Source organism: Gaeumannomyces tritici, assembly GCF_000145635.1.
Source record: "Gaeumannomyces tritici R3-111a-1 unplaced genomic scaffold supercont2.2, whole genome shotgun sequence".
Lineage (NCBI taxonomy): Eukaryota > Fungi > Ascomycota > Sordariomycetes > Magnaporthales > Magnaporthaceae > Gaeumannomyces > Gaeumannomyces tritici.
The window spans coordinates 4094902-4121858 of record NW_008804546.1 but is presented as its reverse complement, the minus strand read 5'-3'; the positions used below and the strand labels follow the sequence as shown (position 1 = coordinate 4121858).

Sequence of the window (26957 nt, the reverse complement as noted above, 5' to 3'; positions counted from 1 at the left end):
GCTAGGAGATAAAGACAGCCCCAGCCCCGATGGGCGGGCCAAAATGGCCGTACGTTTCCTGATCCTTCATCGCACGCCCCCTCGGCACGAATGTGTTGTGGAGTTTGTTCTCTCTTGAAACATGCAGACGGATGCACTAGATACATGAAAGGGCGGATGAATGAATGAATGGAATGGATACATGTCCGTCTTCACACGCATTGCTCAAGCTTGACCCAGCGGCAGGTTGACATAAGGGCAGCCGAGATATGCTCTCTGTGCATTGAACCGGCACGGCCGTGAACAAAGTCTGTTGCGAGCCGTCATGCCGAGGTGCAGCTATGTGCATATGAGCTTGCGTTACTCTGCCGGACGAGGAGGCCCAGGTACAACCACACTTGCCTTAGACCTTGATATCCAGGTGGCAATGGCCACAGCATGTTCGACCGGGATAGAACAGCAAGGAGAAAATATGAAGGATGGTTCACATGATACAAGCCCAAAGCTGGGAGGGATAATTGCACGAGTAGAAGATGTGGGAAAGGAGAGGATGGAGGACAAGGAAATAAGACTGAATCATAGCAGGCAACAGTAGAAAATACATGCTCCTAGAAATCTACGCCGTTACTCCTATCAAGTACCCTCCATATGTATACGGGGGAAAGATGCATGTATCGAAAAGTGGCAGCAGGGCTAAAGGTGTGGGCGAGGCCATCCTGTCATCGAACCCAAAATATCACAAGTCGTCCCATGGCTGTTTCATCTGAACGACAGCCATCAAAGGGGAAAGGGGAAGGGGGAAATCAGGGGAGTCGGAGGTGCCTCCCGGGAATGCCGCTGTTCACATGACGGCGCACGCGGCGGTCCGGGCCCGACGCCGCCCGACGCCGAGTGGGCCGAAACCTCCGCCCTCCTCCTCGTCGGCGTGGACCTGCTGCGCCTCTCGGGCCCTCCGCCTCCGTCTCCGGCCGCCGGCGCCCCCGACCCCGGCCTCCTCGGTCGCCTGGATGTACTCTGCCCACTTGCGTTCCAGCCGCGCCGCCGCCGCCAGGTCGCCCCGCAGAACTCGTTTTGTGTGTTCGTCCACCGTCATCTGCCACCCGTAGAAGCACTTGAGCGAGATGATCTCGGTGGGATACGTGGGTTGTGTCGTCGCGGGCTTTGGTGGTGGCCTGCGCGGTTGCGTCCTCGAGGGAGAGCTAGAGCCGCTAGAACTGCCGCCGCTGGAATTACCATCACTTGTATCTCGACTGTCATTATTCGCACTCGGATTTGGTTGGAAATCGGCTTCTAGAGGCTGGTGGTGGTGGCGATCCTGGCGTCGGTGGTGCTGTTGAGGGCGGCCAGGCGCCAAAATCTCGGCATTGCGAGAGAGAACCTCACGGATGCCCGTCCAGGTGATGTTCTGGCAGTCGTATACAACAACGTTGAGCGATACACGCGGACGGCTCAGCTTGTCCTTGGAGCGAGCCGCCCTCGCGCGCACCATGGCGGCCGCCTCGGTCAAGACGAGGTCACTAACGCGTGTGTTGTCCATCTCCACCGTCTCCAGGCTCCTGCAAGCCCTCATCACAGGCTGCATGCCTGCATCGCTCAGGCTTTCGCAGTAGCTCACTGTGAGGTGTCGGAGGGCCGGGGCGCAGGGCGACTTGGCCAGGTGCTCTGAAAGGACCGCGTTGGTCAGCTGCGGCACATCCTCGAGCTCCAGATGTGTCAGGCGCGTGGCCGTCGCCAGCACCGGCTCGAGGGCCGAGTCCGTGAGCCCCGTGCATCCGCTGAGCTGCAGGCCCTCGAGCTCCGGGACGAAGTGTCCCAGGGCCCTGAGGCCATGGCTGGTGATTTGCGTGCAGCGGCTGAGGTCCAGGTGACGGAGCTTTCTGGGCGGCACCATCGGCCGGTCCGTCAGGACATCCATCTCTGGGTTCACGCCATGCATCATTATGCGGAGCGAGGCGTCGTCCAGGTCGCCGCAGCCGCCGAGGACCAGCCTCGTTAGGTTGTTGGTCCTGAAAATGGCCTCGGCGACCTCGCGGATGTAAAAGCCCCTGACCTCGCCGGCCCGCAGGTCCGTGAGTCGGGGGCACTTCTCCACCACGGCCCTGACGCCTCGCGCATCCACGTGTTCGCACCACGACACGTTGAACATCTCCAGCTGGGGGCACGACTCGGCCACGATCCTACATGTGGTGTTGGTCACAGCGCCCAGGCCCGTCAGGTTGAGGCGTGCCAGCCGCTCGTTGGTGCGTAGCAGGCTGTGCAGGGTGCTCTGCTGGAAGTTCCGGCACCCCTCCAGAGTGGCGTTGATGAGGTTCTTGCAGGCCTTGACCACAACTTCGGCGCGCTTGTAGTGTTCGACCTGCACGCAGCCCCTGAGGTTGAGGTCCTTCACAAAGGGTCCTGCGGCCACGATGATCTTGGCGAGCGAATCGGCCGGGATCTGCCTGTAAAACTCGGATGCGTCGAACGAGGTCCACAGCTGGCCGTCGAAGCAGATTTTGTAAAAGTCCTTGCACGCGCGCGACGAGCGCACGAGCTGGCGCGGCCGCAGGTAAGAGAATATGTGCACCTTGATCTCGTGGGGCATCTTGGCCCACATGTTAAAGGTGGACTTTCTGGACCTGATCTCGACAGGCAACGCAACGCTGGTGGAGGCGCTGGTGGTGGCAATTGCGGCAGCGGCGGCGGCGCCGTCGAGCTTGCGTATGGCCAGCCGCTGCTCAATGCCTGTGTAGACCTGTGGCGAGTCGCTTGCGCCCGGGGTACCGGGGGCCGTATTCGGCGCCGTCAACGCATCTGCGTGTGAAGGCTGCGGGGAAAGGTAGGAGGATCCCATGGGGGTGTGGGCGCCACCGAGCGAGGGCACGGCCGAGGCCGAGGGTGAGGCCGGCGACAGACTCACGCAGGAGAAGCTGTGGGTGGTGCCGTAGAGGGGAGTGGAGGAGGACCGTGGGCGGCCGGTGGCCAGCTGGGCCAGCGACGGCGTCGACGATATGCGCGACAGGCCGCGGAGCAGCCTCTGCCTCCCACTGAGGCGATTCTTGGGGTTCGCGTCCATGGCGGAGGCGGGCTCTTGATGCGGCGTGTGCCCCACAGCGCCGGCAAGGCTGTCCTGCTGCTGGAGAGATTGGGGAGGCGTCTCCGGAACGGCCGGAGATTGTGCGGCTGCGGCTGCGGCTGAGGCCGAGGCCACGGCTGTGTCGGCCATGCTGGTGTTTCTCGATAGCAGATGGCGGCGTCTTGGGTATATATATCTCTCTCTTTCTCCCTCTCTTTCTCATGCAAGGTCCGGGCACGGCGCTGCTTGTCAGCCGCAGAAATCGGAGGCTCGCGCTCGCGTGGACGAGGGAGGCATCATCTGCGCAGAACCGAGAAAGTGTCGGCCCCTCACTCAGCACCGCGCGGGGGCCCTTGGCTGCCCAAGCAGGGCCTGGGGATCGGCAGGGTTGCAGCGGCTGGGGTCGGCAGCGGGCTTTGTTTGCGGCCTTGATTTGCGGCCTGGTCTGTCCAGCAGCCGCAACAGGACCCGCGACGTGGATCGCCAAATTCGTTGGGCGGCGCGATGTGGGCTGGGTGGAATCGACCCCCTGAGCTGGGTGGGATTTAGCGATCGGCCCCTGGGTTCAGGTACCAAAGTGCCGAGACGGCCCTGGGGGAGAGCGAAGGCGGCGGGGATAGAGCAGAAACGAGGAGAGAAGAGTGTGAAAAGGAAGGAAAAGAGAGAAGAAAAAGTTGCGCCGGTTGAAATGGGTGTCAATGTTGAGCAAGGAAAAGCCGACGGTCGCGACAGGAACCCTCCTTGGCGGACTTGCCCGAGGCCACAAAGAGTCAAGACTAATCGGCTCGCACTTGGTCTAAGCACAGGCGGCCCAATTCAACATGTCTCGTTTCGTGTGCGTGGTTCGCTCAATGGCAGGTGCCGGCCATGAGATGCAAAACAGAAGAAGGAAATAAAGGGAGAAAAAGAGAGAAGAAAAAAAAAAAAAAAAAAAAGGCAAGATGTGAGCATCAAATATGGGAGGGGGGATAAGGAGGGGACAAGAAGGCAGACTACAATGTCGCATGGAACCCGGTCGCTATCTTCACCATCCAACGGTCTATGGCCTTCCTGCCCCCCAGTAGCCAATTCGGGGCTAGGCTTTGGGGCAGCCTTTGCGAGACATGCAGTGGCATGTAAGCAAAAGCAGGGACCCAGTCCGTCCACACCACCACCACGCCGTCACTCGACCTCCGCTCTGCTTTTGGGGACGAGATGCAGCAGCCTAGACCCAGCGATCCAGCGGGCCTTTTTGGGAGCCAGAGGTTAACCGCTACATTGTTACATAGCGCGCGCAATTTGTTGGCTACCTACAGACTTGCGGCCCTGGCCAGAGAGTGCCCGCCTGTCTGGCCGTGTATCTATCTATCATTTCTCTGCCTTGCTGCCCTGTTGCCTTATTGCCCTGTGGCACTCTTCTTCCTGCCTAACGCATCCATATTGCAGATGACCGTTTTTGTGACGCCCCATCAAGCCAGCTGGTGGCTGCGAGCCCAGGCCAGCAAGCGCGCCTATTGGATCTTGGTTCCTCGTGCTGGACCCCTATTTTTGAGCCCGTCGCGCACGCGGGTCCCTCACCAAGAGCCACAAGACACCCCCCCAAGGCATGCAGGGTCGTGGCCTGAGGGGGGGACATCCAATGATCAGCATACAAGAGCACGAGCGTGCAGCGCAGGTTCTTATCTGGGCAACCACCACGGACGCACCAGGGCATCTTGGTGCCGTCTCCCGAACCCGTGGGTGGGGGTGCAGGTGGGAGAGATGGGGTGGACGGTTGATCGGTCGGTCAGGCTCACGCGAGACTCCAGCCAGTGCGACGCCGCCGTGGGCACTCGTGTGTTCATGTACCCATGTACCTGTAGGCTCCCGGGCAGGTAGGTACCTACACGCCTACCTAGGCATGTATGTATGTGCCTCACAGGCATATCTGTAGCTTTGCGATGCAAGCACACTCGGACGTCGGAAGATGCGGCCCCGCAAAATCCCCAGACCCCAGCCATCGCCTCGCGATGCCCTGCTCGCCGCCGTGTCAACCGGGAGCGCAGGCGGCCGCCGTGTTAGCCTGCTTATCTTCATCTAGCCGCTTGTCTCACACGCTGCAGTCGTGCTCGTTATCTGGTGCCCGTTACCTAGGTGCCCTCTTCGGTTGCGGCATCCGTCTCGGGATGGTGTGTCCGCGTGATGGTGCAGCCGCCCGACCGCCTTGGTTTGAAGCAAGAAATACCGCCGATTATAGCCCCCCCAGGTCGGACGCCCAAGTGCCACTCCGTCCAGCATTATAGAGATAGATATTAGGGCGTCTCCTCTCTGCGCAGGCCCGAACCGAGTCGAGCCTTGAGCCTGGTGGCCTTTGCGGCAGATGACCTAAACAACCACAGCACAATGCTGCCATGCCAGTGTGTGTGTGACCTTTGCCTTGTTGCTTCCTTCGCGACCAACCAGTTGTTGCATTGGGGTTGTTGATTGGGGGAGACAAGCGCGGCGCCAGGGTAGGCGCTCATGTGAGAGCTGCTTCTGACGTTTTTGGCACTGATTGCTGGGTCTGGTGACAAGCGTGGTTTTGCCAAAGGCGAGTCAGTTGCAAGTCCCAAGGTCAACCAGCCTGACCCCCCTGGCTGCCGCCCCGACTTGGGTATTTTTCGTGCATTGGCGAGGAAGCAAGAAAGCCCAAGGTCCCCCACCAAGCAGGTTATGATGTCAAAACAGGCACAAACGTGCTATCAAGATTGGCCACCAACTCGCATGCAACCATGGATGGTGGGAGCGAGCATCACGTGCAGAGCCCATCATTTGCGGGAACTGATAGGGTGATGGGCATGTCGTCAACATGCCAGATGCACCAAACCCAACCACGCAGGACCAATATAAATTTCCAACCTTGTCCTCGTGTCAGGCGAAAGCTCGGTTACTGCCCGATGACGCTGCCGAGTTCGCTGCGCCTGTGCTGTGCGCTCGATCGGGGAGCAATCGACCAATCACTTTAACCTCTGGAGACTCTGAAGGGTTGTGGAGGGGGTTAGGCACGGAATCTCTGCAGATACTCGCAGGGGTGGGGGGATTTCACTTGGTATGGGAGTTATGTACTGGCTAGACTGGCTGGTTGTTGCTCCACCCAAGAGCTGCCCGTCGTTTTTCGATTCGGTTGACGCCGAGAGTGGGAGTCGCCTCACTTTTGCTTTTGGCGCGCGCCGTCGACGTTATTATTGCCGCCGAAGAAAGGGCGCGTAGGAGGCGGAGGAGGCGGGAGGCGGCTATTAATCTGGCCAGCCAAGCTTGATCGGCCTCGACCAGACCAGAACACCAGAAGAAACAGACCTTAGATAGAGTCCACAAAAGGCAGAGCCCCAGCACGTTCCATTGATGCTGCTCCATTGATGCTGCCAAGCCTCGGTCGCCAGCAGCCCAGCACGGAGCCCGACATTGAGGCCCTGCACGGCTCCAGCGTGGCCGCCAAAACCCCGCGCCCCTCCGTGAGCAGCAACACTTGACACCACCAAACAAAGCTGCCCCTGCGGCGAGTCGTCGTGTCTCGACAATCGTCCAAATCTCTGTGCGGGTGCTCGAATAATTGCTGCCCGCCGTTTTGAAGCCCACCCAGGCCGCGAGCCCACCCGACGCAGGGGTTTGTTTTTTTGGGGGGGTTCTTTGTTCTTTGTTATTTTCTTCTTCTTATTTCTCGAGCGTCTGCGTGCTCGTTTCTTTTCTTTCTTTAATTGTATATTTTCCCCCAAACACCCTATCGACGCCGACGACTGCCTCGAGCATCCTCCCGTGCCCCTCGTCCAATTATGCGCCGGACGTACCTTGGAGCCCAGGAGCATGGTGAGTCGTCTCTTCCAGCGCAACCCGCGACGACTCTTGCTGGCGCCGTCCAGGGCGCCCGCAACCCCTCGCCAGCCGCTGTCATTGGCAGCGCGATGCCATGGCGTGACGTCCCTCCCTGCCCGAGGCTTGTTCCCCTTCTAATCATGCAAAATAAAACAAACAAAAACAAACAAAAAAGGCGCCAACGAACCTCACGATGCGGACGAGCGCGGTCGACCCAAGCTCCCGGCGACCCTGCAAATACCAAAGAACCGCAGCACAGGCAACCTGGCCATCGTTGGCGAGGGCTCCGACCGCGGTCGCATCCGCTTTTCGTTCGACGCCGGCGCCGCCACGGCCGAGTTCGATGGCCTTACTAGGTAAGCCCGCTGCTCTCCGACTTGTCTTTGGGCTCAGACCCCCTCTGTGTTGGGCCTGGTCCCCCGAACCCCGCGTCCTGCTGCCCCAGCCATTCACCAGCGCCCTCCGTCACATGCCTCGCATCGCCCAGCTCAGGCCGTGTTGGCTCCCGCTCCTCTGGCCTTGGGCGTTTACTCAGCCAGCCATGGTGCCTGGCCGCCGCCACGCATGTCTCAACAGCCTTGCCTGATGCTCCAGTCTGCTGCCTCGCCGTGCGCAGCCTGATGCTGCCCCACCAGCTGACCATGCCTGCTAACAATCCTCTCTTCGCTTCATCTTCCCCTGCAGATCCCCTATCATGACGGACCATGACCATGGACTCGGTCTGTCCGGCCTTCGACGGATCCGCCAGCACCATCCCGTCCGCGCTCCGACCCTCCCGTCGTCCTCGAACCCCTCCTCGCGAAGCCCCTCGGTGAGCCTGCCGCGGTCCGCCTCCATGATGACCCTAATGCTGCCACACGCATACGGGAGCAGCACCTCACTCTCGCCCGGCGGCCCTGCATCGCCCACATTCGCCGAAGATCTCTCGCGTTTCCCCTCCGAGTCGCTACACTCCTTCTCTTTCGCCAACCAGTCCGAGGAACTCATACACAACCGCCAAAGTGTTCTTAAGCGCTCCCTCGAGTTCATGAGAGACCGGATGGGCTGGGCCGCCGCAAACGCCAATAATGCCGCCATCGCAAGCGCCCAGGCCCGCGTCTCGGGCGACCATGACGCGCAGAGTATGCTGGAGCTTCTTGCCAAGGCCAACATCCTCGGCGCCGGAAATCTCCCGAATTCTGACCCGGCCGTGCCCCACGGCCCTCTAACTGGCCCGGCCGAGGTCTCGGGCGAGAACGTGTTTGACAAGGACTTTATCCCGAGGTCTGCGAGCCCAGACCTGATCGCCGGCCCTGCGCCTTCTGCCGCCGCTGCAAAGGCCTCGCCCTCCCCAGATCCACCCGCAAAGCAGGCTGCTGCGCCCGGCGCCCGGCCGTCGCCTCTGGTGTCAACAGGAGCTGTCCCGCCTGATTCAGCCGACTCGTCGAGGACTCCAACTAACGAGAGTGGGGGAACCGACCAGACCTCTCAGTCCTCACCACCGCCTTCCAGGAGACCCAGTGTTCTCAAGAGGGCTTTAACCGATACGGCACATGCGTCGATGCAGCAGAAACTTGTCGAGGCTATGGCGCAGCCGTACGTGCCCGGTGCCTCTTCGGGGCCAGACCCGGTGCTATCCCCCAACACGGCCCAGTCTTTCTCATCGGCTGGCAACTTCACGATGCCCGTCGCGCCCGCCGCACATGGGCACTCGACAAGATGGGTCCCGGCCGCACAAGCCATCTTCACCACCGAGGCAAAACCTCCCTGGACCATCGTAGCAGCCAACGACCTCGCGTGTTTGGTTTTTGGTGTCACAAAAGCCGAGGTACGCAAGATGGGGATCCTCGAGGTGGTACAGGAGGAGAGGAGGGACTGGCTTTCCAAGAAGCTCCAGGGAGAGGAGCCAGGTGAGGCCCAGGGAATTGCCGGCAGCAGTGAAGCTGCCGGCCCCCCGAAGCCAGCTGCACGGACTGTTTCGAACAGTCTTCTAGGCAGCCGCGGCGGTGGCATCACGGCGCATCTCCTCAGCAAACCGAACTCGCGAACATCCAAGGCTACCGCACAACAGGCTTCCCGAAGGCCGCATGCGGTACAAAGCGGAGAGCCGAGGCCACGCAAGGCATCCAACAACAGCTCCAACACATCCAGAGGCGTGCTGCTCTGCGGAGACGTGGTGCCGATCCAGAAGCGTAACGGTGCCACAGGATCTGCCAGCCTATGGGTTAAGGAGAAGCGAGTTGGCTTGATCTGGGTCCTGGAGGAGATACATGAGGACGTCGCTACCGTCACTCTTGGGGAAGAGGGCCTCGTCGAAAAGCTGGACGGCGCGCTGGCAGCCATCTGGGGCGACGCGTCCCTGAAGCCCGGTATGGATGTCGGGAAGCTTATACCCCGCATCCCCCGACAGGGGATCGATCCCAGGACCGGCGAGATTGACTATGCCCAGCTAAACAAGCGGCGCTTCTACACGTGCCGCAACTCGGAACGCGTCAGCATTCCGGCCACAGTGGAGCAGACGAGGGGGAAGCCGGAGCTGAGGGTGTCGAGCTTCCCGCACATCGCCGGCATCATCGTCGTAAACACCAGCGACCTAAAGATCCAAAGTTCCAACTCGGCCTTTTGCGGCGCTCTCTTCGGCCACGAGAAGCCCGATGGCATGCCTATCAACAGCCTGGTGCCAGATTTCGACAAGCTCCTGGAAATCATCACGCGTGAAGACGACATCTCGCTCGTCGACGGCATCGTGGTCCCCGAGCACAGTTTTCGAAGGGCCTCGGCTTTCCTGGCCCTCCGGGATGGCCGGGGTGAAACGGCCACGTCAATTTTGCGCCCCGAGGGGCTCCCTGGGAGGCACCGTGACGGCTCCGAGCTGAAAATAGACATGCAGATGCGGGTGGTTCAGAGCGAGAAACAAGCCGTCGCACGCGATGATTCTGTCCTGGAGGAGGAGGACGAGGACGAAGACGAGAGCGCTGGCGTTGGTGCGGCGCCTGAGACATTGTGGTCCCTGGGTGGCTCTAGAGAGGACGTGAGCGTGACTTCGACGTCTGAAATGGTGTACGCGCTCTGGATAACCTATTCCAGGCACCTGCACACGTCGTCCAGAGTGATCATTGGCTCTGGCGCGACGTCTCCCTTGATGTCTGGCACCAACACACCTCTCCATCAGCCGTCTCCTGGACAGACCCCGGCGCACACACCACAGGATATGGGATCAGATACGGATGAGCCGAAGAAGGAGATGTCGATAGCCAAGATCACCCAGCAGATCAAAGACGTGGCTCGGGGCGCGGCTGCCAAGATAGCCGGTGGGAAGGCCAAGGAGGCGGCGGCGCCAGCCACGTCCCCTGCGGCCAAGGAACCCGAGCCGGCAGCGACACCGACCAAGAAGACGATTGACAGTTTTACAATACTGGAAGAGATGGGCCAAGGAGCATACGGCCAAGTCAAGCTGGCCAAGCACAAGGACAGCGGGCACAAGGTCGTGCTCAAATACGTGACGAAGCGGCGCATCCTGGTGGACACGTGGACTAGGGACCGGCGCCTGGGGACTGTTCCGCTCGAGATCCATGTGCTGGACTACCTGCGGCGGGACGGGCTGCGGCACCCCAACATCGTCGAGATGGAGGACTTTTTTGAGGACGAGACCAACTACTACATCGAGATGGCGCCGCACGGCCTGCCGGGCATGGACCTGTTCGACTACATCGAGGTCCGAAGCAACATGGAGGAGTCCGAGTGCCGGAGCATCTTTGTGCAGGTGGCGCGCGCGATACATCACCTGCACACCAAGGCCAACGTTGTCCACCGCGACATCAAGGATGAGAATGTGATTCTGGACGGCGACGGAAATATCAAGCTCATCGATTTCGGTAGTGCGGCATACATCAAGAGCGGGCCCTTTGACGTCTTTGTGGGCACTATTGGTACGTCTTTGTTTTCCCCCTTTTTAACACCTCCAACACAGCCCGCTGACCCCTTCATTCACACTAGATTACGCCGCTCCAGAGGTCCTCGGCGGCAAGCCGTACGGGGGGAAGGAGCAAGACGTCTGGGCGCTCGGTATCCTTCTCTACACCATCATCTACAAGGAGAATCCGTTTTACAGCATCGACGAGATCATGGACAGGGACCTCAGGGTACCCTATACCATCAGCGACGAGAGCATTGACTTGATCCGCCAGATGCTGAACCGCAACGTATCGCAACGGTTCAACATTGACCAAGTCCTGGCCCATGCCTGGTGTCAAGAGCCGGCAGGCAACGAGTAACGAGCAGCTCGGGAATGCGCATACCGACAAGGTTGCTCGCGAGCCGAGGGCGCCGTAACCGGCCGAGCAGAAGCCGGATTCCGCGGACGTGGCACTGAAAGAAGAATATCTTGAGAGGAGAAAAAAGCAAGCCGACTCTCAAATAATCAAAGGAGCCTCGCTTGCTCAAAGCGTGGCCCGTGTCATAAATGCAGTGGCGCTTTGATTTTTGCACAACGGAACCAGTCTCTAGGCGAAACAAGGGGTGGTTCCCTCGACTGACTCTGCCTCCTTGCAGCCAGCGCGCAAACGTCCACGTCAACGGCGCCCTGCAGTTGGCAGGTTCTTGTATGACCCCCCTTGGACTACCGCACCTGCCTGCCGTCTGCACCAGCAACCCAAGACAAGGCCGAACCTCCACGTGTGGTGACGGGCCTCGGCTACGGGTGGCACACGCGGCACTCGGAGCACACACCCTCAGCAGGACGTTTCGAGCCGGCTCTACCAACCTCGAAGCGCAAAAAAGACGTTCGATGTTACTCGATTTCCACACGCGGGGTGTGGTTGGAGGCAAGTGGTGTAAAACATGGGACGAAATTGATTTGGGATTGACATGGCAGGGAAGCGGCGCAAACGACCGACGGTTTTCTGGGTGGGAAAGAACTGGGCGTTGAAAAGGGTTATTTGCTTAATTTTATGCTTGAGGTGGTTGGTTGCGAGGGAGCAAGTCATATTTCCCACCCCCCTTTTTTTCACGATTTCTTATTTGCTTTAAACTACATTGCATTTATACACACTGCCATAGATCACGCTGTCTTCAAAATTCGCTACCGCTGGCCTCAGCCTGACGTATATTATATACCCCAGATTTTAGACGAATACTACGTAACCATGTCGCTTTGCTTGGATGAATAGGTAGATGCAAGATGAGGTGGCCACAAATACACATGGTGACGGACGGCTGCACACAACTTGGTTCCTGACAGCAAAAGAGGGGGAGTGCTGTATCACCCCGCGCGTATTGCTATTTGACCCTAAAATAGCGGAGTCACCGGGCAACACAAACTGTCAAGGTACCTCGACTAGTTTGGGCGGGAGGTCCGTGCGTTTGCTAGTTGTTTAATGCGGGAGGCGCTTAAGTTAATTCCCCGTGGGGGATGAGTTGCAACCGTTGGCAAGATAGGCTAGGGGCTGAGGGGCCCACCTCCCAAATTAGCTACAGGGGTCTCCGATCCTGACCCGGCAGCGGTCGGGGTCCGCCCTTGGTGCTTCCTCCTCGCTTATTGGCTTTGGCCCCTACCCCTCCCTTCCAGGCCAACGAAGCCGGCTTTTTGATCCGATAGGTAAAATATCGAAAGCTTTGTTGCGAGAGGGCCGGATAGCGTCGGAAGGCATTCTCGATTGAAATGAGGCCTTGTTGAGGACTGAAGTTGGTGCAGAAATTAAAAAGGGTTGGGCCTTAATAAGCAAAGCGGGGCCTTTGGTGGGTCGGGCCCAAAGGAACGGACGTGCCAACGACTGTGCAATACGGGGAATTGAACTTGTGTCTTCATGAATTGACGTGATCAACATGGGAGAACATCGCTCGTTATTTGGGTACATTCAATTTGACCCGTGAGACGGTGCGCGGCGATGCTCACACATGTGTACAGATGGATACGGGGTCAAATAGCAATACGCGCGGGGTGATATAGCACTCCCCCAAAAGAGACATGGGGGAGCCTTTATATACATTCATGATCAACTACTACATAAGGCGGCCGTAAAGGGTGGTGAAATCATAGCTCGTGCACCCGACGGCCGAGGTTTCGACTCTGTGCTGGATGACTTGATTACATTAAAAACAGATTGTGGTTGGCTGGTGGTGGATCATGTTGCTGTTGGGGTGTTGGGGGGTGAGGGAGGAGCCAAGAAAGATTTTGACAGGCAACCGCAGCAGCTTAGCGGGTGTCGCGCTGGTACCTCGAGTTGAGGGGCACGGGCTTGGTGACGACGCAGCCCTTCTGGGCGACGGGGCGGTTGGCGAAGCGGTCGGCGATCCAGGGCATGTAGTAGTCGGGCGAGGCGTCGAGGGCGCCGCCGTGGCCGAGGTCCGGGTAGATGCGCATCTCGGCGTCGTGGGAGCCGGCGCCGTTGCAGGTGCGGTTGAAGCTCTGCAGCGCCTCCTCGAGGTACGTGAGCTGGTCGTTGTCGCCCTGCACCACCAACATGGGCGCGGCCAGGGGCCGCTCATCGACGCCGTTGTAGACGCGCTGCCACTCTAGGAACTTGGGGTGGCTGGTCCACTCGGTGCTCTTGAAGACGTCCTTGGTGGTCATGTTGGAGAGCAGGACCTGGCCCGAGTCCTGGCAGCCGCTGTCCAGGAGCGGAAGGATGGCGCGGGCGCGGTCCGTCAGGATGTTGGACAGGTTGAAGTCCTCGGGCCACATGGCCGCCAGGCTCTGCAGCATGTAGACGGCGTTTTGCGCCGGGCCGTTGGGCCTGTCGCCAGCCAGCTTGAAGGACTTGGGGATCAGGTCGACGGGCGTCATGGCCGGGGCGATGGACACGGCGCCGACGAAGGTGCCGGCTTCCTTGAGCGCCTCCTGCTCAGCCATGGCGAGGCGCTGGTTAGTACGCCACGCTGTCATGCCTCCCTCGCTGTGACCAATGACAGCCCACTCCTTTGAGAGATATGTGCCCATGACCTGAGCAAGGAACACCATGTTAGGATTCTGCCGTCGTCCGGACAGGGGGTATCATCAACAAACAGGGGTGAACTTGCCTTGCGGGCCGCGACCAGGGCGTAGGCCACATCGGCGGCGTGGATATGGCCGGCCTCGTAGCGGAAGCCACCGGGGACGTCGCTGCCTTGGCCCGAGTAGTCGGGAGCGATGACGGCGTAGCCACCCGCAGCCAGAAGCAGAGGGCCCCCCCAGCCGTAGTAGAGGTTCTTCTGGTTGCTCGGGGCGCAGTGGCGGGAGCGGCCAGCGGTGCCGTGAGTCCAGACGAGGGACTTGAACACACCCGAGTCCGGGCGCGAGAGCGGCATCAGGGCGAAGGCGGTGGTCGGGATGGGCTTCCGGTCGATGTCCTCGGTCACGTACATGAAGCGGGTCAGGGACATGCCCCCCGGAATGGCGGTGAAGTTGGTCCTCATGGCGGAGGCCGGGATCTCCTGCCAGCGAAGGATGTCGCCGGGGCGGGCGCCCGTGGCATTGGCAGGCGTGGTGAAGAAGGGGTCGTGCTCGAAATCCTGGGTGGCCCAGTTGGCCTTCTCCCTGGCCAGGGCGTTGCCAAAGGCGGCCTGGCAGGCGGCATCGCAGGCGGCCTGGCACTTGGCATCACAGCCGGTGACGGCCTGGGAAGCGGCAAAAGCCACCCACGCGGCGGCGCTGAAGAGGGCTTTGCAGCGCATGGCGAAGGTTTTGAGGTAGTATGACCTGGGTATGACCTGGATGTTGCGGCGGGGAGAGGCAAGCGGCAGAGACGAGCACGGATGATGGAGAAGCGCGCGCTGGTGGTCTGTGAACAAGCTTAACTCGATGGGAAGCTATTGGGAGCGGGAACGGTGGTATTTAGCTTGTTTGGCTTGTCACGACCATGTGCTTCGGCCTCGGCTAACTCGACGGCCTCGGCGGCAGGTCACCCCGGCTCCTGCTGCCGCCACGTCGTGCCGCCCTGATGGCCGACTTTGGTAGATTAACCCCTCCCCAACGTGACGGACAATATGGCCCCAAAATGACCGGCCATGGCCTGCTGGGGCGCCGTAGCGGAAGGGAGCAGGCGTGGCCACAACGGGAAACGAGCAGGCATGGTGGTGCTTCGGTCGACGGAGATGAGAAGAGAATGCGGGTGTTATGGATAAGGTGATGCACAAGGTGGTAGACAAGGCCAAACCCCAGCAGGCACAGCAGCACAGCCTTGGAATCTGCCGACCCTCGAATAATGCCTGTCTGGGGCCTGAGTCGCAGCGGGGCCGCGCGGGTAAATCCCCACATCCCCTCATGGTTCCTGACTCGGGGGCCCGTTGCGTGGCAACGCTTTGCGGAGAGGCTCCAGCCCGAAGATCTCGTCCGACGTGGGCGCCCTGCGTCGCCCCGCCTCGGCCGCGTCGCCACTCACAACCTCGCCAAATAAAAACGCGTGGCGCTCCCTGCTGCTCCCTGTGCTGCCGTTACCGCCTCCACCTACCGATCCCTGCTTGCGCTGCGCCGGCGGGGCTGATGCCACTGACCCAAAGGCGCTTCCCCGCGATGGCCGTGCCAGCGATGACGCCGACGCTGGCGTCTCTGGCTCCAGCATCCAGGAAAACGACGACTGCGCGATGGTGGACCGGGTAGGGATGGGCGCCGAGGGCCGCTGGTCGCCTGCCGTCGCCACGGCCACCGGTGGGTGAGATGCCACGGCTGATGCCACGACGGGGGGCGCTGCCGTCGCCACATCTTCTTCAGCCGCCATCAGCCCCGAGGCATCCATGTCTATATCCATGTCCATCCTCGCGCCTGCATCGCTAGCACTACCCGCTGGCTCGGCTTCCGCGGGCGGTAGCTTGGGGCCAGGTGGGCCCACTGCTGTGGGACTGTTTGTGCGTGCTGCTTGTCCCTGGGTGCCACCCTTCGGGTCCTCTGCCGAGGCCGTTTCAAGATCATCCCTTACCGCGTCCAGTATGGCCGCCGTGCTGGTCACCACGGGTGTCGTGTCGAGCACCACCCTAGCCAGCGAGGTCTGTCTGCCCACCACCCGTGCTTCTCCAGTCGCCGTCACGTTCGGCTCTTCATCCGGGAGCTGCAACGTCGAGTCCTCCAGGTAGACCTGCACGAATTGCACGCGCGCCGCGGCCGTCTCGATTGCCGTTTTGTGTGCGCCTCTGGCGGCCTCGTCTCCCAAAGCGCTGCACTCCGTCGCCAACTGCCTCAGCTCCGTGACCGCGCTGTCCAGCATGGTCGCTAGTTGGCGGTTCCTCCTAGTCATGACTGACGCGCGCGTCTCGCCCGAGACTGGTGAGATTACCCCGGGGCTCCTGCTGCTGCCCGACGCTGCCGCCGCCTTGCGCGCCTCCTGGATCCCCTGCTGCACGTTGCGCCGGATCTCGCCAACCGCGTCCCGCACGGCCTGGTTGAGCCCTAGACGCTCGCCACGCTCGAGGAAGTTCTTTGCCGCGCCCTGGAAGAGCGCCTCAACGCTACCTTGCTGCTGAACGAACCGAGCTGCGGCGGATGGGGGAGAAGACGTAAACGACAGCGGCGATGGGCGAGCGCCAAGAGACCGTGGTCGCAGCCCAGCGAACCCGGCGGCCACCACGTTTGGGGTCGACGGCCGCGAGCCGCTCCCGGCCGTAGAGGCTGGTGGTGTCGGCGGGGAACGGCCAGTATACTTCATCACCAGCGTCGCTCCACCTGCCTGGTTCAAGTGCTCTTTCAGGTAGATGGCGTCATCGACGAAAGTGTGCGGGCCGTGTGTTGGTTGAGGGGGCGGGTACTTCAGGAGTGTCTGCAGCGCAGACGAGTAGTCCATTTCTAGCACTGGGTTCCAAAGCATCGAGCAAGGCACACGAGTCCTTGTTAGTCGGGCTGTACTTTCGCTCAACCACACAAGACAGCAACCCAAACAAAAAGGGGCATGTATCTTACAGGTCCATCGTATCCTGATGAGCATGGCGATGCAGACCAGGTCGATGAGCTCCAGTGAAGGGTCAAACGCAAACATGGTGTCCCAAAGGACGAGCTGTTGCTCAAACGGGAACTCACGCCCGAAAAGGAGACGTATCCATCGTCTTTTGTATGCGTCACATTCTCAGTGACACGTACCGACACTGCGTCCTCCTGTTTCTGATCACTTACATCAAAAATATCTGTGGTAGAATCTCGAGGGCTTTGAGATGGGTTGCCAGCTCAGGGTCCACGCTCCTCAGAGTGACTTCGTGTATTTGCCGGCTCCTCTCCACGATCGCGCTCTGCCCTCCGGACCCAGCAGGGGAAGCAGAATCGGACGGCGAACCACTAATCTCGTAAAAGGCCGTGGCATTGGCCATGACTGCTGAAAAGAGAACAAAGGAGTCGTGCTCGACAAAGTACGAGTCAAGCATCTCGACCATGGCTGGGTCGGTCAGACCATCGGCGGATGCGGCGGCGCGGTCGATGGCGTCTTGGTGCACAACGTAGACAATCGGGGCCAGCAGCTCGTGCATTCCCTGGCGGTAGCCGCCAGCCTCAGGATGTGTCTTGCAGTACAGGAAGAGCACGTCGAGGATCAAGGTCTGGGTGGCCGGCTCATGGTAGAAAGAGGGCTCGTCGGGAAGCCGCCTCACGTCCTGCAGGATCTCGGCCCTGACCAGCTCGTCGTGGCGAAACGCATCCCAAGGAGAGCCTGGGACGTCGGCCAAGGGGTCGAGTGGAAGCTCAGCAAGCTTCTCGGGGTGCTTGATATAGAGCAGCTGGCGATCCCTCAGAGAGCTGTACGAGTTCCTAGACGCCAGAAGAGCTTGGGACCAGTCTGAAGCAGGCACGGCTTGGAAGAGTAGAAAGGCCTGCCAGCAAAGGTTAGCATCACACAGGTAGACGCCTACCAAGTGCTAAACGGCAAGCACCTGAGGCCCCCATACGCATCAAAAGACATACCTTCCAGCAGACCGACCGGCAGCCGGCAATGCATGGGCTTTCGGAGCCGTTGAATTTGACCGCCCTCTGCAGCTCGGTAAATCCGGCGCTATGCTTGACCGTTTCCTGCCATCGGCCCCTGTCCACGGTGGGCGGGCGTCAGCCTCGGAACTGAGACGGGCGTATGCTCGGAGAAATTGACTTGCCTGGTTTCGTCCAAGGGCCTCATTGTGGTGCGTGGGTGCTTCTTTAGGTACTTGACTGTGCTTGTTGGATTCTGGTGGAGGGGTGGGTGGTTCCGGGGTGAGCAAGAGCCGACCGAGGTATGTGGGGAGTAAAAAGAGAGATGAAGCTCAGTGAGATAAACAACGCCCATGTGGCTACACCCAGTCCAAAAAGGCGAGGCCGTTATAACATATATCCAACCAGAAGGCGGGCAACCAACCTCCACCGCCAGGTGATGGGCCCAGTTGAAGCAAGCGGGCGGCGCTGAGGCGTAGGGTTGCGATGAAACAAAGGATCAGTGTTAGTCACCTCAACGATGCGCCGCCCACGCATTGGTATGCAGGTACCGACCGGCCGATGGATGGCTGGCTGAGAAGGGCTGTGTTTCCGGCCGATGGTTCCTTTTTGGTGTTTCCGGCTGTGGGATGGGTCCCGTTTGGATGGCACAGCTGGGATTTGGCGGGGGAGGAAGCATGCTCTCACGGCCAATCCCGCTCGTCGCCCAACGAGCTCTCTGACCCCAACACCCACGGGCAGGCATTACGCGGGTAGCTGAACCGTCAGCCTCGATTGATCGAGGCACTGTTGACGCTTGTTTTCTCCCTGTTCGTTTCTTTCTTTTTATTTCTCCTTTTCTCAAATCGAGCCTGTTGGTTCCGTGCATCACAGCCAATGCAGCATCCCTAATCAATCCATCAATTGACCTGTCCAACAACGTGTCAATCCAATCATCCGCATCACACTGATCAGTGCCCACACCAACCTCGACCAGCAAACCCCTGCTCCATCCCCGTCTGAGCTTGCCACTGCCTGCCTGGTGGACCCCACCTGCTGTCGCCAATCGTCCCCGATCCGACCTGCCCCGGATCCTGCATCACATCTGGACCAGTTCACGACACCCGTCTTCATCCCTTTGAAGATTGGGACAACCGGGAGATGTCTGCTGACCTCTTTGCTGAGTTTGGCTCCTCCTCTCAGGATGCGCAGCCGCAGCAGAGAGGCCAGTCCGCTTCTACACCTGCACCGCTCTCCTTCGACGACCCCTTCTCCTTCCTCGCCTCGGCCGACTCGAAACCGAACTCGTCCAAACCCTTTGCGCGGCCGGCGCAGCAGCCACAACAGCCATGGCCTCGGCCTCAGCAGCAACAGCAAAACCCCGGCGCCGGCGGCCCGATAAGCAGCGGTCTGTGGGACACACCGCCCGTGTCCGACTTCAGCGGCGGAGGAACGATCAATACCAACGGAGCCAAAAACACAGTCGAGGATGACGATGGCTGGGGCGACTTCGAGGTTGCAACCCCCAACGCTGCTGTTCCCGCGCCCTCGAAGCCAACACCAGGTATCTCCGTCTTCCCTGCCGTCGCCGCTGCCTCCTCGTCGACAGCCCCTGCATCTTCATATAGGCCCCAACCTCCGCGAGCGAGGGTGATACGGGCCTCTACACTCGACATGATAACCAACAACCTAGTCGACCTTGCCGGACCTACAGGACACGCCCCCAGCTTCGATACGCATGCGGCCCCAGAAGCCTCTAGACCCAAGAACTCGGACCCTAACGTCCTTTTCGACGCCGACGACTATGATGGTGAGGCTGTCTCCGACGACGAGTTCGGTGACTTTGAGACAGTGGCACCCACATCTTTACCGCCGTCAAGGCCAACGGCACCAGCCGCTTCCATTATAGATTTCGGCGACGGTTTTGGCAATGGCCCAGCCACCACGAGCGCCCCAAAAAAGGAGCCGCCCAGTAAATTGCTATCTACCCTCAGTTTCGGCGCGGTCCAGCCTACTGGCAATGCATACCCGCAGCCGCCAAAGTCCCCGTCCTTTCAACAGCGTAACCCCTTTCCTGGCCTTGCCGTGACGACGCCGAAAGAAGAAAAGTCTCAAGGTGACGCAGCTTTTGAATCGAAGCTCAAATCGCCCTCACCCGTGACGGTGTGGCCCATGGTTGACAGCCAGCCCAAAATTGACGATACCCCTTACCAGGACAGCTGGGATGCTTTTAACGGCCCCTTGTCCAAGAGTCAAGACCCCAACCCGGTGGCGAACCATTCCTCCCCAGGGTGGGACTGGGACGCTGCCGACGGGGTGGCATCCCCTCCATTGCCCTCTACATCTACGTCTAGTATCACGAAGGGCAAAGGACCCGTAGCGAATCCACCAGCGCATGCTAAGCAGCGGTCCAGCTGGGACTGGAACTCGACATCTCCTGCCCAGGCAGCCGCGAAGCCTCAAGAGCCAGTGGTTCAGAAACTGGACGACTCTGCCCCGCCGCCCACCGGTGTCCCTCCCCCTTCAATCTTGCTCGCGGCGTTTTGCCCGCTCCTGGAGCTTCCCAACGACGTACTTTTCAAGCCGACTGCGGCCGCCGCCTCATCAGCCAGGAGCCGAGTCCTTGCGGACCCGGCGACGGCAACATTTCTGCGCGGCTATCTATCTCTGGCGACGGTGGCGGCTCGCGTGCTCGCTGGCCGGCGGCTACGCTGGCAGCGCGACAAGTTCTTGGCCCAGAGCATGGCCATCTCGGCGGCGCCGACGGTGGGCAAGGGAGGGGGGATGAAGCTCGCGGGCGTCGACAAGGCTGAGACGGCGCGCGAGGAACGCGAGGCGGCCGACGTCGTGGCCGCCTGGCGGGCAATCGTGGGCCGACTCCGTTCGGCCGTCTCGGCGGCCAACTCTGCGCTGCAGCAGGCCCAAGGTCACCAGCCGTTGCCCAAGATACCCGAGCTAGTCGACAAGCCCGCCGTACAGACGGCCAAGATGGTGCCGACGGCACCCAAAGCGTGTGTTATCTGCGGGCTCAAACGGGACGAGCGGGTTAAGGGTGTGGATTTTGAAGTCGAAGACAGCTTTGGAGAGTGGTGGGTTGAGCATTGGGGACACCGCGCCTGCCGCAACTTTTGGATCGAGCACGAAGTTGAATTGCGTCAGAGATGAAAGCTTGACCGCTTTCCATGTATCACAACGTTCCCGCTGTCTGCATTTGTTTACCTGTCCACTATTCGTCACGATTGACACGGCTCTAGAACTTTGCGGGTTACCATTTGGGAAGACGAATACGTGTATTGCTTTCTCTTAGTCCCATTGGAACATTCAGAAATTTTGGTTTCATTCCGGGCGGTAGGTTCAGCCATTGGAGGCATTTCTTGGGCACATGACGCTTGACAGCCTCTCAAGCGACGCCACCTATAGCGGAAGCTCCCCAAGTTGAAAACATGCAGTTAGCGGACGGGAGCAGGAGCAGAAAAAAAAAAAAAGGAAAAATCAAGCAAAATCGGCAGCTTGCGGACATCACATGAGGCCCGAAGACGGATGGGGCCGCCCAGGATGGGTGGACTCCTCATTGGTGGCCGCCTGCTGCGGCCGACGCATGCGTCAAGCAGACAGTCCCCCAGGGCGGCCTAGGGACTGGGAAAGCATGCATGCGTCCCAACAGAGAAGGAGCCCGCCCAAGCTTCCCCCCTGTTGGGACGAATGAGGTGCCATGTGTCAACTGTTTCCCGCACATAAGCGAGGAGGAGCTACTGCACGCAGCAAGAACCCGGCATGGACGCGACGCAGCTGGGCGGGCTTGCTTTTCCGCTCGTGGGCTCCCGGCAGAAAAGAGAAGCTTGCAAGGCCCGGCTTTTTTTTCTCTCTCTGTTGGGACCTATCCGTGGCCTGCTCGGATAAGATCTTCACGCAGCGATACCCAACATTTTCCTTTGGCTGGCGTTGCCCGGAGGGGCATGTCCAAGATCTAGCTCCCCTCGCCAGGCATGGCTTCCCGTCCAGCTCTAGTGAAGTCTCTAGCCTCGCCTTCCCTAGCCTCGGCGTTCCCTGCGTCTTGTTCGCCGCTATTCGGTGACGCATGCCAGACCGCTCGTTTTCTACCAACCAGGTTATGTTCTATACTATTCATCCACATGTGTCTCTTGCAGTTCCAGCCCCGGCTTTCCTCGGCCAGTGGGCAAACCCCGCAAACACTGGATGGGATCCGTACACAAGTGATGGAGATATTGGGTATCTATTGAGGAATGCAGGCAGGTAGGCGGTTAAAGTAGCCCAGCTACGCACGCACAAACGACGTATATGTACGTGGCTGTGGACACATTGACGTCTAGAGCTTCCCCGTTTCCAGCATGCCTACCATCAATACCCAATAAGCGGCCAAGGAGCAGTTCCCCAAGCACCCATAACATTGGACACCACACCATCCCGCATACGGACCCAGCTCTAGCTCGGGAGAATGTGCATAACACCAGAGGAGCACGAAGCACCACATTGGTCCCACAATCCACCCCCAGCAACTTCCACAACGGTCCACCTAGGTTGCCCAGGTATGTACCTACCTACATTCGATATCGTGCTTTGCTTGGCGCCTTAGGCTTCGTGGGGACAGTCGTGGGCTACCCACGAGAGTACGACGAGACGAACGCGTGGGTGGCTCGCTGAGTGGGCTCCGCTGAGGGGTGGGTGTCTTGATTCGACGCTGTGTTACTGGCTGGGTGGGTTACTGGCAGCGCTTGCTGTTAGGTGCTCGCACGTCCAGCAGTCGCTGCCTTTGGGAGCACGGTAAGGTAAGGGCAATGTAGATGCAGGCACCTCATTGTCGAATGCTGTTGAGTCCCATCTAGCTTGCCTTTGCTTCACCACGTAGTCGGTGACATCAAGCCCATGCCATAGGTTGGGAGCGCACAAGGATCAATCCTGCCCGCGTCTCGTTTAGACAAAGCGCGGCTGGTGGCGGGAGGGGCAGACACTGGCAGGGCGGGAGGCACGACGGGGAGCTTGAGCTTGGACTGGATCGCAACGCTCCCTTTAATGCTGCAACGTCGCTGCCACATGCCGCAGCTACTGCTGTTGCTGCTGCTGCGACTGCTGTGACTGCTACTCCCGGGGTAAAAAATTTAGGCCCAGCGTGATGGACGGCGATGGACGGGCAGCCAGGAAAGAGATAGAAACCGAGCCAGCGCTGCATAAAGGCTGAAGCGGAGAAGGCAGGAAGCCAAAACACGCCGGATCCGGTGGGCAGCTTCGTCCTCGCCGTTTCCACCAGCCTCAACTCTTTCCCTCCATTCCCTCCATCCTTCCTGCCAACTCTCTCATGCGCTGTCCCTCCCCCCCTCCGCTTTAGCCTTTTGGTGTGCCGCCGCCAAATAACAGCGCATTGAACCACGACTCCCCGGAGTGGCCTGCCGCCGACTCACAGTGAGTGACCTTGCCCCAAACGCAACCCTCCTAACCCTTGTTCCTCTCAATCTCTCGTGCTCCCTTCCTGGACAAAAGCCTCTCAATTCCACCACCCACCACTACCACCACACGACCGAGCGCTCGCTCGTTCCAATCCCATCTCCAGCCAATTCTCCATCTCCTCCCCCATCCCACTCCTCCTCTCTGTCTCCTCACCCTCCTTCTCTTCTCTTCGGCCCTCCAAACCCTCGCCGATACCTCTGCCTCGGTGCGTATCGAACCCCCAAACCGTCCCGTTCGGCCGCCGGTCCTAGCTCTGCGCCATTGTCTCGGCCCGTTGTTGGGAGGCTCCGTACCCTGCCAACTTTTGTCGCTCCCCTCCCGAGCCCTGCGAGCCCAGCCAACCGTCAGCCCTAGGTCCCCCTCGGTCGCCGGCCGCCGCCCCGTCACGGCCGCCTCGTCTAATCGGAGCCTTATCTTGTTGCTAACCGTGCCCCGTGCGGCGAACAACAAAAGTCACGACCAAAAAAAAAAATCCCACGCCCCCGCCTTTGCGAAAAAAAGAAGACAAAATTCCCAGGCCATTGACCCTCCTCAAGAAAGGTATGCCATCGCCCCGCCTTTCCTGTCCGTTTCGGGTACCATCTATCTGCCTTTGTCTTTTTCTTTTCTTTTTTTTCTTTTTCCTCACCCAATATCCCACCCACATCGCGTTTTTGCCCTTGAGCCGCTTCGCGTTCCGATTCAGAGCCAAGCAGCAACCCTGGAAACCCGCACTTGCACTGAATTGTGTGGCTCGTGCTGTAGATCCCCCGGTCCAGCCTCAATTCCCCGCGACCACACACAAGCATTATTCCACTACCCTCTACCGCATCCCAGCTGTCGCCTTTTCTGTATCCCAGCTGTCGCCTTTTCTGTATCCCAGTGCCGTCGCGTGCGCATGCGATCGGCATCACTGCCACCCAGACTCCCCCTCACTAACGCGCCTTGAGGGGTCAGCTCGCCGGGAGCTCGGTTGCTGTAGTCTCGTCTCGTCATTTCGTTGCGCGCGCTCGACAAACAGCGAAGCTCGTCAACCCTGTCGGCTCCAATCCCCCGCCCACATCAATCAACACCACCCCTCGCAGCCTTGCGAGCGATTACGTGGGGGCCGTCGTCATTTTCCGCGCGCCACTCCGTGTCTACACCCCTGAACCCACTCAGCCTCATCCCATAATGTCTACGTCGGACGCTATGGCAAACGACCTCAACGACAACATGGATCACCTCAAGGTGGGCGATGATGAGCCGCGTCTGGGTCCCGACGGAGGGCCCGCGCCCAAGACCGACGAGGAGTATGCCCAGGCCCAGCTTACTGTGCGCGCCATAGTCTCCTCGAAGGAGGCCGGTGTCATTATCGGCAAGGGTGGCAAGAATGTCGCCGACTTGCGCGACGAGACGGGCGTCAGGGCCGGCGTCAGCAAGGTGGTCCAGGGTGTGCACGATCGCGTCCTGACCATCACGGGCGGCTGCGACGCCATCTCCAAGGCATATGCCATTGTGGCGCGTGCCCTCCTCGAGGGTGCCCCAACCCTGGGAATGGGCGGGGTCGTCCAGAGCAATGGAACACATCGTAAGTGCCAAAATGAGCCCCATGCGCACCTGTCCGGTTCCCCCCACTTACACGCGACAATAGCCATCAAGCTCCTCATCTCCCACAATCAGATGGGCACCATCATCGGCAGGGAAGGTCTGAAGATCAAGCACATCCAAGACGTCTCTGGCGTCCGCATGGTTGCTCAGAAGGATATGCTGCCCCAGTCTAACGAGAGGGTGGTTGAGGTCCAGGGCACGCCAGAGGGCATCCAGAGGGCTGTGTGGGAGATCTGCAAGTGTCTGATAGATGACTGGCAGCGTGCCACAGGAACCGTTCTGTACAACCCCGCTGTCCGGACGCAACCCGGCGGCGCACCGCCACTGACCACCGGAGGACCTGGTTACAACAGCACTGGCGCCAGGGGTGACTACGGCAGCAGCCCCAGGGTCACACGCACTGGAAACGGCGCCGACTTCAGCAACGGCAGCACCCCGCGTTTGTACAACCGCCGCTCCGATTCGGACGCAGCGAACCGAGGCCCTCCAACTCACGACGAGAATGGCGAGGAGATCCAGACCCAGAACATCAGTATCCCCGCCAACATGGTTGGATGTATCATCGGCCGGGCCGGCAGCAAGATTAGCGAGATCCGGAAAGCATCAGGCGCCCGTATCTCCATCGCAAAGGTACTACCATGTCGCTTGGCTCAGTCCGAGTTGTGTTTTCCCGCTAACGCGTTGTTCTTTTTGTGACCAGGCTCCTCATGACGAGACGGGCGAGCGCATGTTCACCATCATGGGCTCTGCCAAGGCCAACGAAAGCGCTCTGTTCCTGCTCTACGAGAACCTCGAGGCTGAGAAGATACGCAGGAGCCAGGCCACCCAGCCCGAGTAAATCGGGTTTCGTGGTGTGATGTTCTGCCAGACAGCCACGCAACACTGCACCCTCTGCTCCAGCCCGAACATCTCTGCGTTTTACCTCTGGGGCTCTTTCTCCGCACACGAACCATCTCATCTCACTGGGTCCTCTAATTCTTGTTCTTTCTCGGTCAGACTTTGGTAATCCCTTCGTTTTCTCCGAAGCATATCCAGACCTGACTTGCCGCAAGGCTGACTGACCCATTTTGGCGGGCCGGGACGGCGACACCACGATGCGATGACAATTTTTTATTGCTCGACCTACTCACTCCATATCGGACTCTATCATGTTCCCTCCCCTTATCTCCGCCAAAAACAAAACAAATCTACCCCACTCGAAAAAAAAAGAAGAAAAGAAAAAGCCTTGAAAAAAAAAGATCGAAGCAAATCGCAACGGTCATGGCAGGACACATCCTGAAATCACCGACCCTGTCTCACTCATTCAACCCGGATCCTCTCCTCCCATTATCATCTCTTTTTTTCCACCACCATCGCACGGGCTCCACTGACGAAGATTGGTCGACAATGATGACTGAACGACGACGGACAGGGTCCAGTGCCCTGGATACGACTGATGCGATGATTTCGCACGAAATTATCCCCTCGGCAGGTTATCAGTATATGCCAGCTTTGGCATGGACTGATTTTTGCCCTTTTTCGGGTTCGCTCTTGTCGTGTATCCAAGTTTTCCATCTTGGACCCGATGCAGAGGCTAGAAACACACGATTAGCCTCACTGCTTTGATGCATCGGAGGACTTTTCGCGAGATGCCCTACCGCTGCTTTTCCTTGCCTCGGCTCGAATCGATGTTCTCGTCACGGACTTGCCCCTCCCGCCTCGCCGTCGCCGAGTCTGCTCGGTTGTCTGCCTGTATTCATCCCCTGCTCCATCATGAAGCCCGGGCGCCCGCATTATCAACGGAACTTTGCACGTTCGTAAAACGTGTCCTCCTGTACCTGAAAGCAGACATTCTTGTACCCGCGCAGTTTTTGAGGTTGAACACACGGTTTGGACCAGACATAGGCGGAATTCCGGAGCGAAATCCCCCCCCCCCCCAAAAAAAAAATCCCCCCAAAAGATTTTACCATAGCAATAGTGCCCGTCATCCATATCCTCGTTCTCTTTTTTTTCTTTTTCCCCAGCCGACTCTTTGTCTCGCTGACGTTGTTATACTCGATCGTGGCTATGATGTTTTATCGGAAAAGACAAGGTCGTCGAATCGTGCAATGCTTACGCTTGGAGACAATCAGGGGATGACAATGCCCGAGGCGGACTTTGTAAGCCTGCGGAGGCAGTTGACAGTGATTCGATGTTCTCGAGTCGCTTTATGATAGCCTCGTATTAGTTGATAAATCAAGGCTAGACGTAGAGGTACCTACCCTGACTACCCGTGCTACCTCCCGATGCACAAGG

At 59.5% G+C, this 26957-nt stretch overlaps 6 protein-coding genes across 7 annotated transcripts; 3 read left to right on the top strand and 3 right to left on the bottom strand.

Annotated features, from left to right (window-relative positions):
* Window positions 1-91: 91 nt before the first annotated feature.
* On the bottom strand, window positions 92-3975 carry GGTG_03942 (F-box/LRR-repeat protein 2). Its single transcript, XM_009221729.1, has one exon. It carries the CDS (start codon window positions 3182-3184, stop codon window positions 821-823), a length of 2364 nt encoding a protein of 787 aa, XP_009219993.1. The 5' UTR covers window positions 3185-3975; the 3' UTR covers window positions 92-820.
* A 2200-nt stretch (window positions 3976-6175) lies between these two features.
* GGTG_03941 (CAMK/CAMKL/PASK protein kinase) lies at window positions 6176-11975 on the top strand. The gene is made up of 3 exons (XM_009221728.1): window positions 6176-7197; window positions 7526-10749; window positions 10817-11975. The coding sequence occupies exons 2-3, from the start codon at window positions 7536-7538 to the stop codon at window positions 11092-11094; spliced, it is 3492 nt and encodes a 1163-aa protein (XP_009219992.1). The 5' UTR covers window positions 6176-7197; window positions 7526-7535; the 3' UTR covers window positions 11095-11975.
* A 1038-nt stretch (window positions 11976-13013) lies between these two features.
* On the bottom strand, window positions 13014-14470 carry GGTG_03940 (hypothetical protein; the record flags this gene model as incomplete). Its single annotated transcript, XM_009221727.1, has 2 exons — window positions 13014-13760; window positions 13820-14470. The coding sequence occupies 2 exons, from the start codon at window positions 14468-14470 to the stop codon at window positions 13014-13016; spliced, it is 1398 nt and encodes a 465-aa protein (XP_009219991.1).
* A 587-nt stretch (window positions 14471-15057) lies between these two features.
* On the bottom strand, window positions 15058-18362 carry GGTG_03939 (hypothetical protein; the record flags this gene model as incomplete). Its single annotated transcript, XM_009221726.1, has 5 exons — window positions 17858-18362; window positions 17673-17790; window positions 16896-17581; window positions 16686-16828; window positions 15058-16577 (listed from the first exon to the last, which is right to left on the bottom strand). Exons 1-5 carry the CDS (start codon window positions 18025-18027, stop codon window positions 15058-15060), a joined length of 2637 nt encoding a protein of 878 aa, XP_009219990.1. The 5' UTR covers window positions 18028-18362.
* A 124-nt stretch (window positions 18363-18486) lies between these two features.
* On the top strand, window positions 18487-21250 carry GGTG_03938 (the record flags this gene model as incomplete). 2 transcript variants are annotated; one of them, XM_009221725.1, is made up of 2 exons in its annotated part: window positions 18487-19215; window positions 19366-21250. In XM_009221725.1, 2 exons carry the CDS (start codon window positions 18813-18815, stop codon window positions 20814-20816), a joined length of 1854 nt encoding a protein of 617 aa, XP_009219989.1. The 2 variants fall into 2 exon arrangements, with proteins under 2 accessions (XP_009219989.1, XP_009219988.1); XM_009221724.1 differs by having other exon boundaries at window positions 18813-19967; window positions 20058-20816.
* Window positions 21251-22679: 1429 nt separating this feature from the next.
* GGTG_03937 (hypothetical protein) lies at window positions 22680-26922 on the top strand. Its single transcript, XM_009221723.1, has 4 exons — window positions 22680-23654; window positions 24051-24663; window positions 24727-25313; window positions 25384-26922. Exons 2-4 carry the CDS (start codon window positions 24267-24269, stop codon window positions 25519-25521), a joined length of 1122 nt encoding a protein of 373 aa, XP_009219987.1. The 5' UTR covers window positions 22680-23654; window positions 24051-24266; the 3' UTR covers window positions 25522-26922.
* Window positions 26923-26957: the final 35 nt, after the last annotated feature.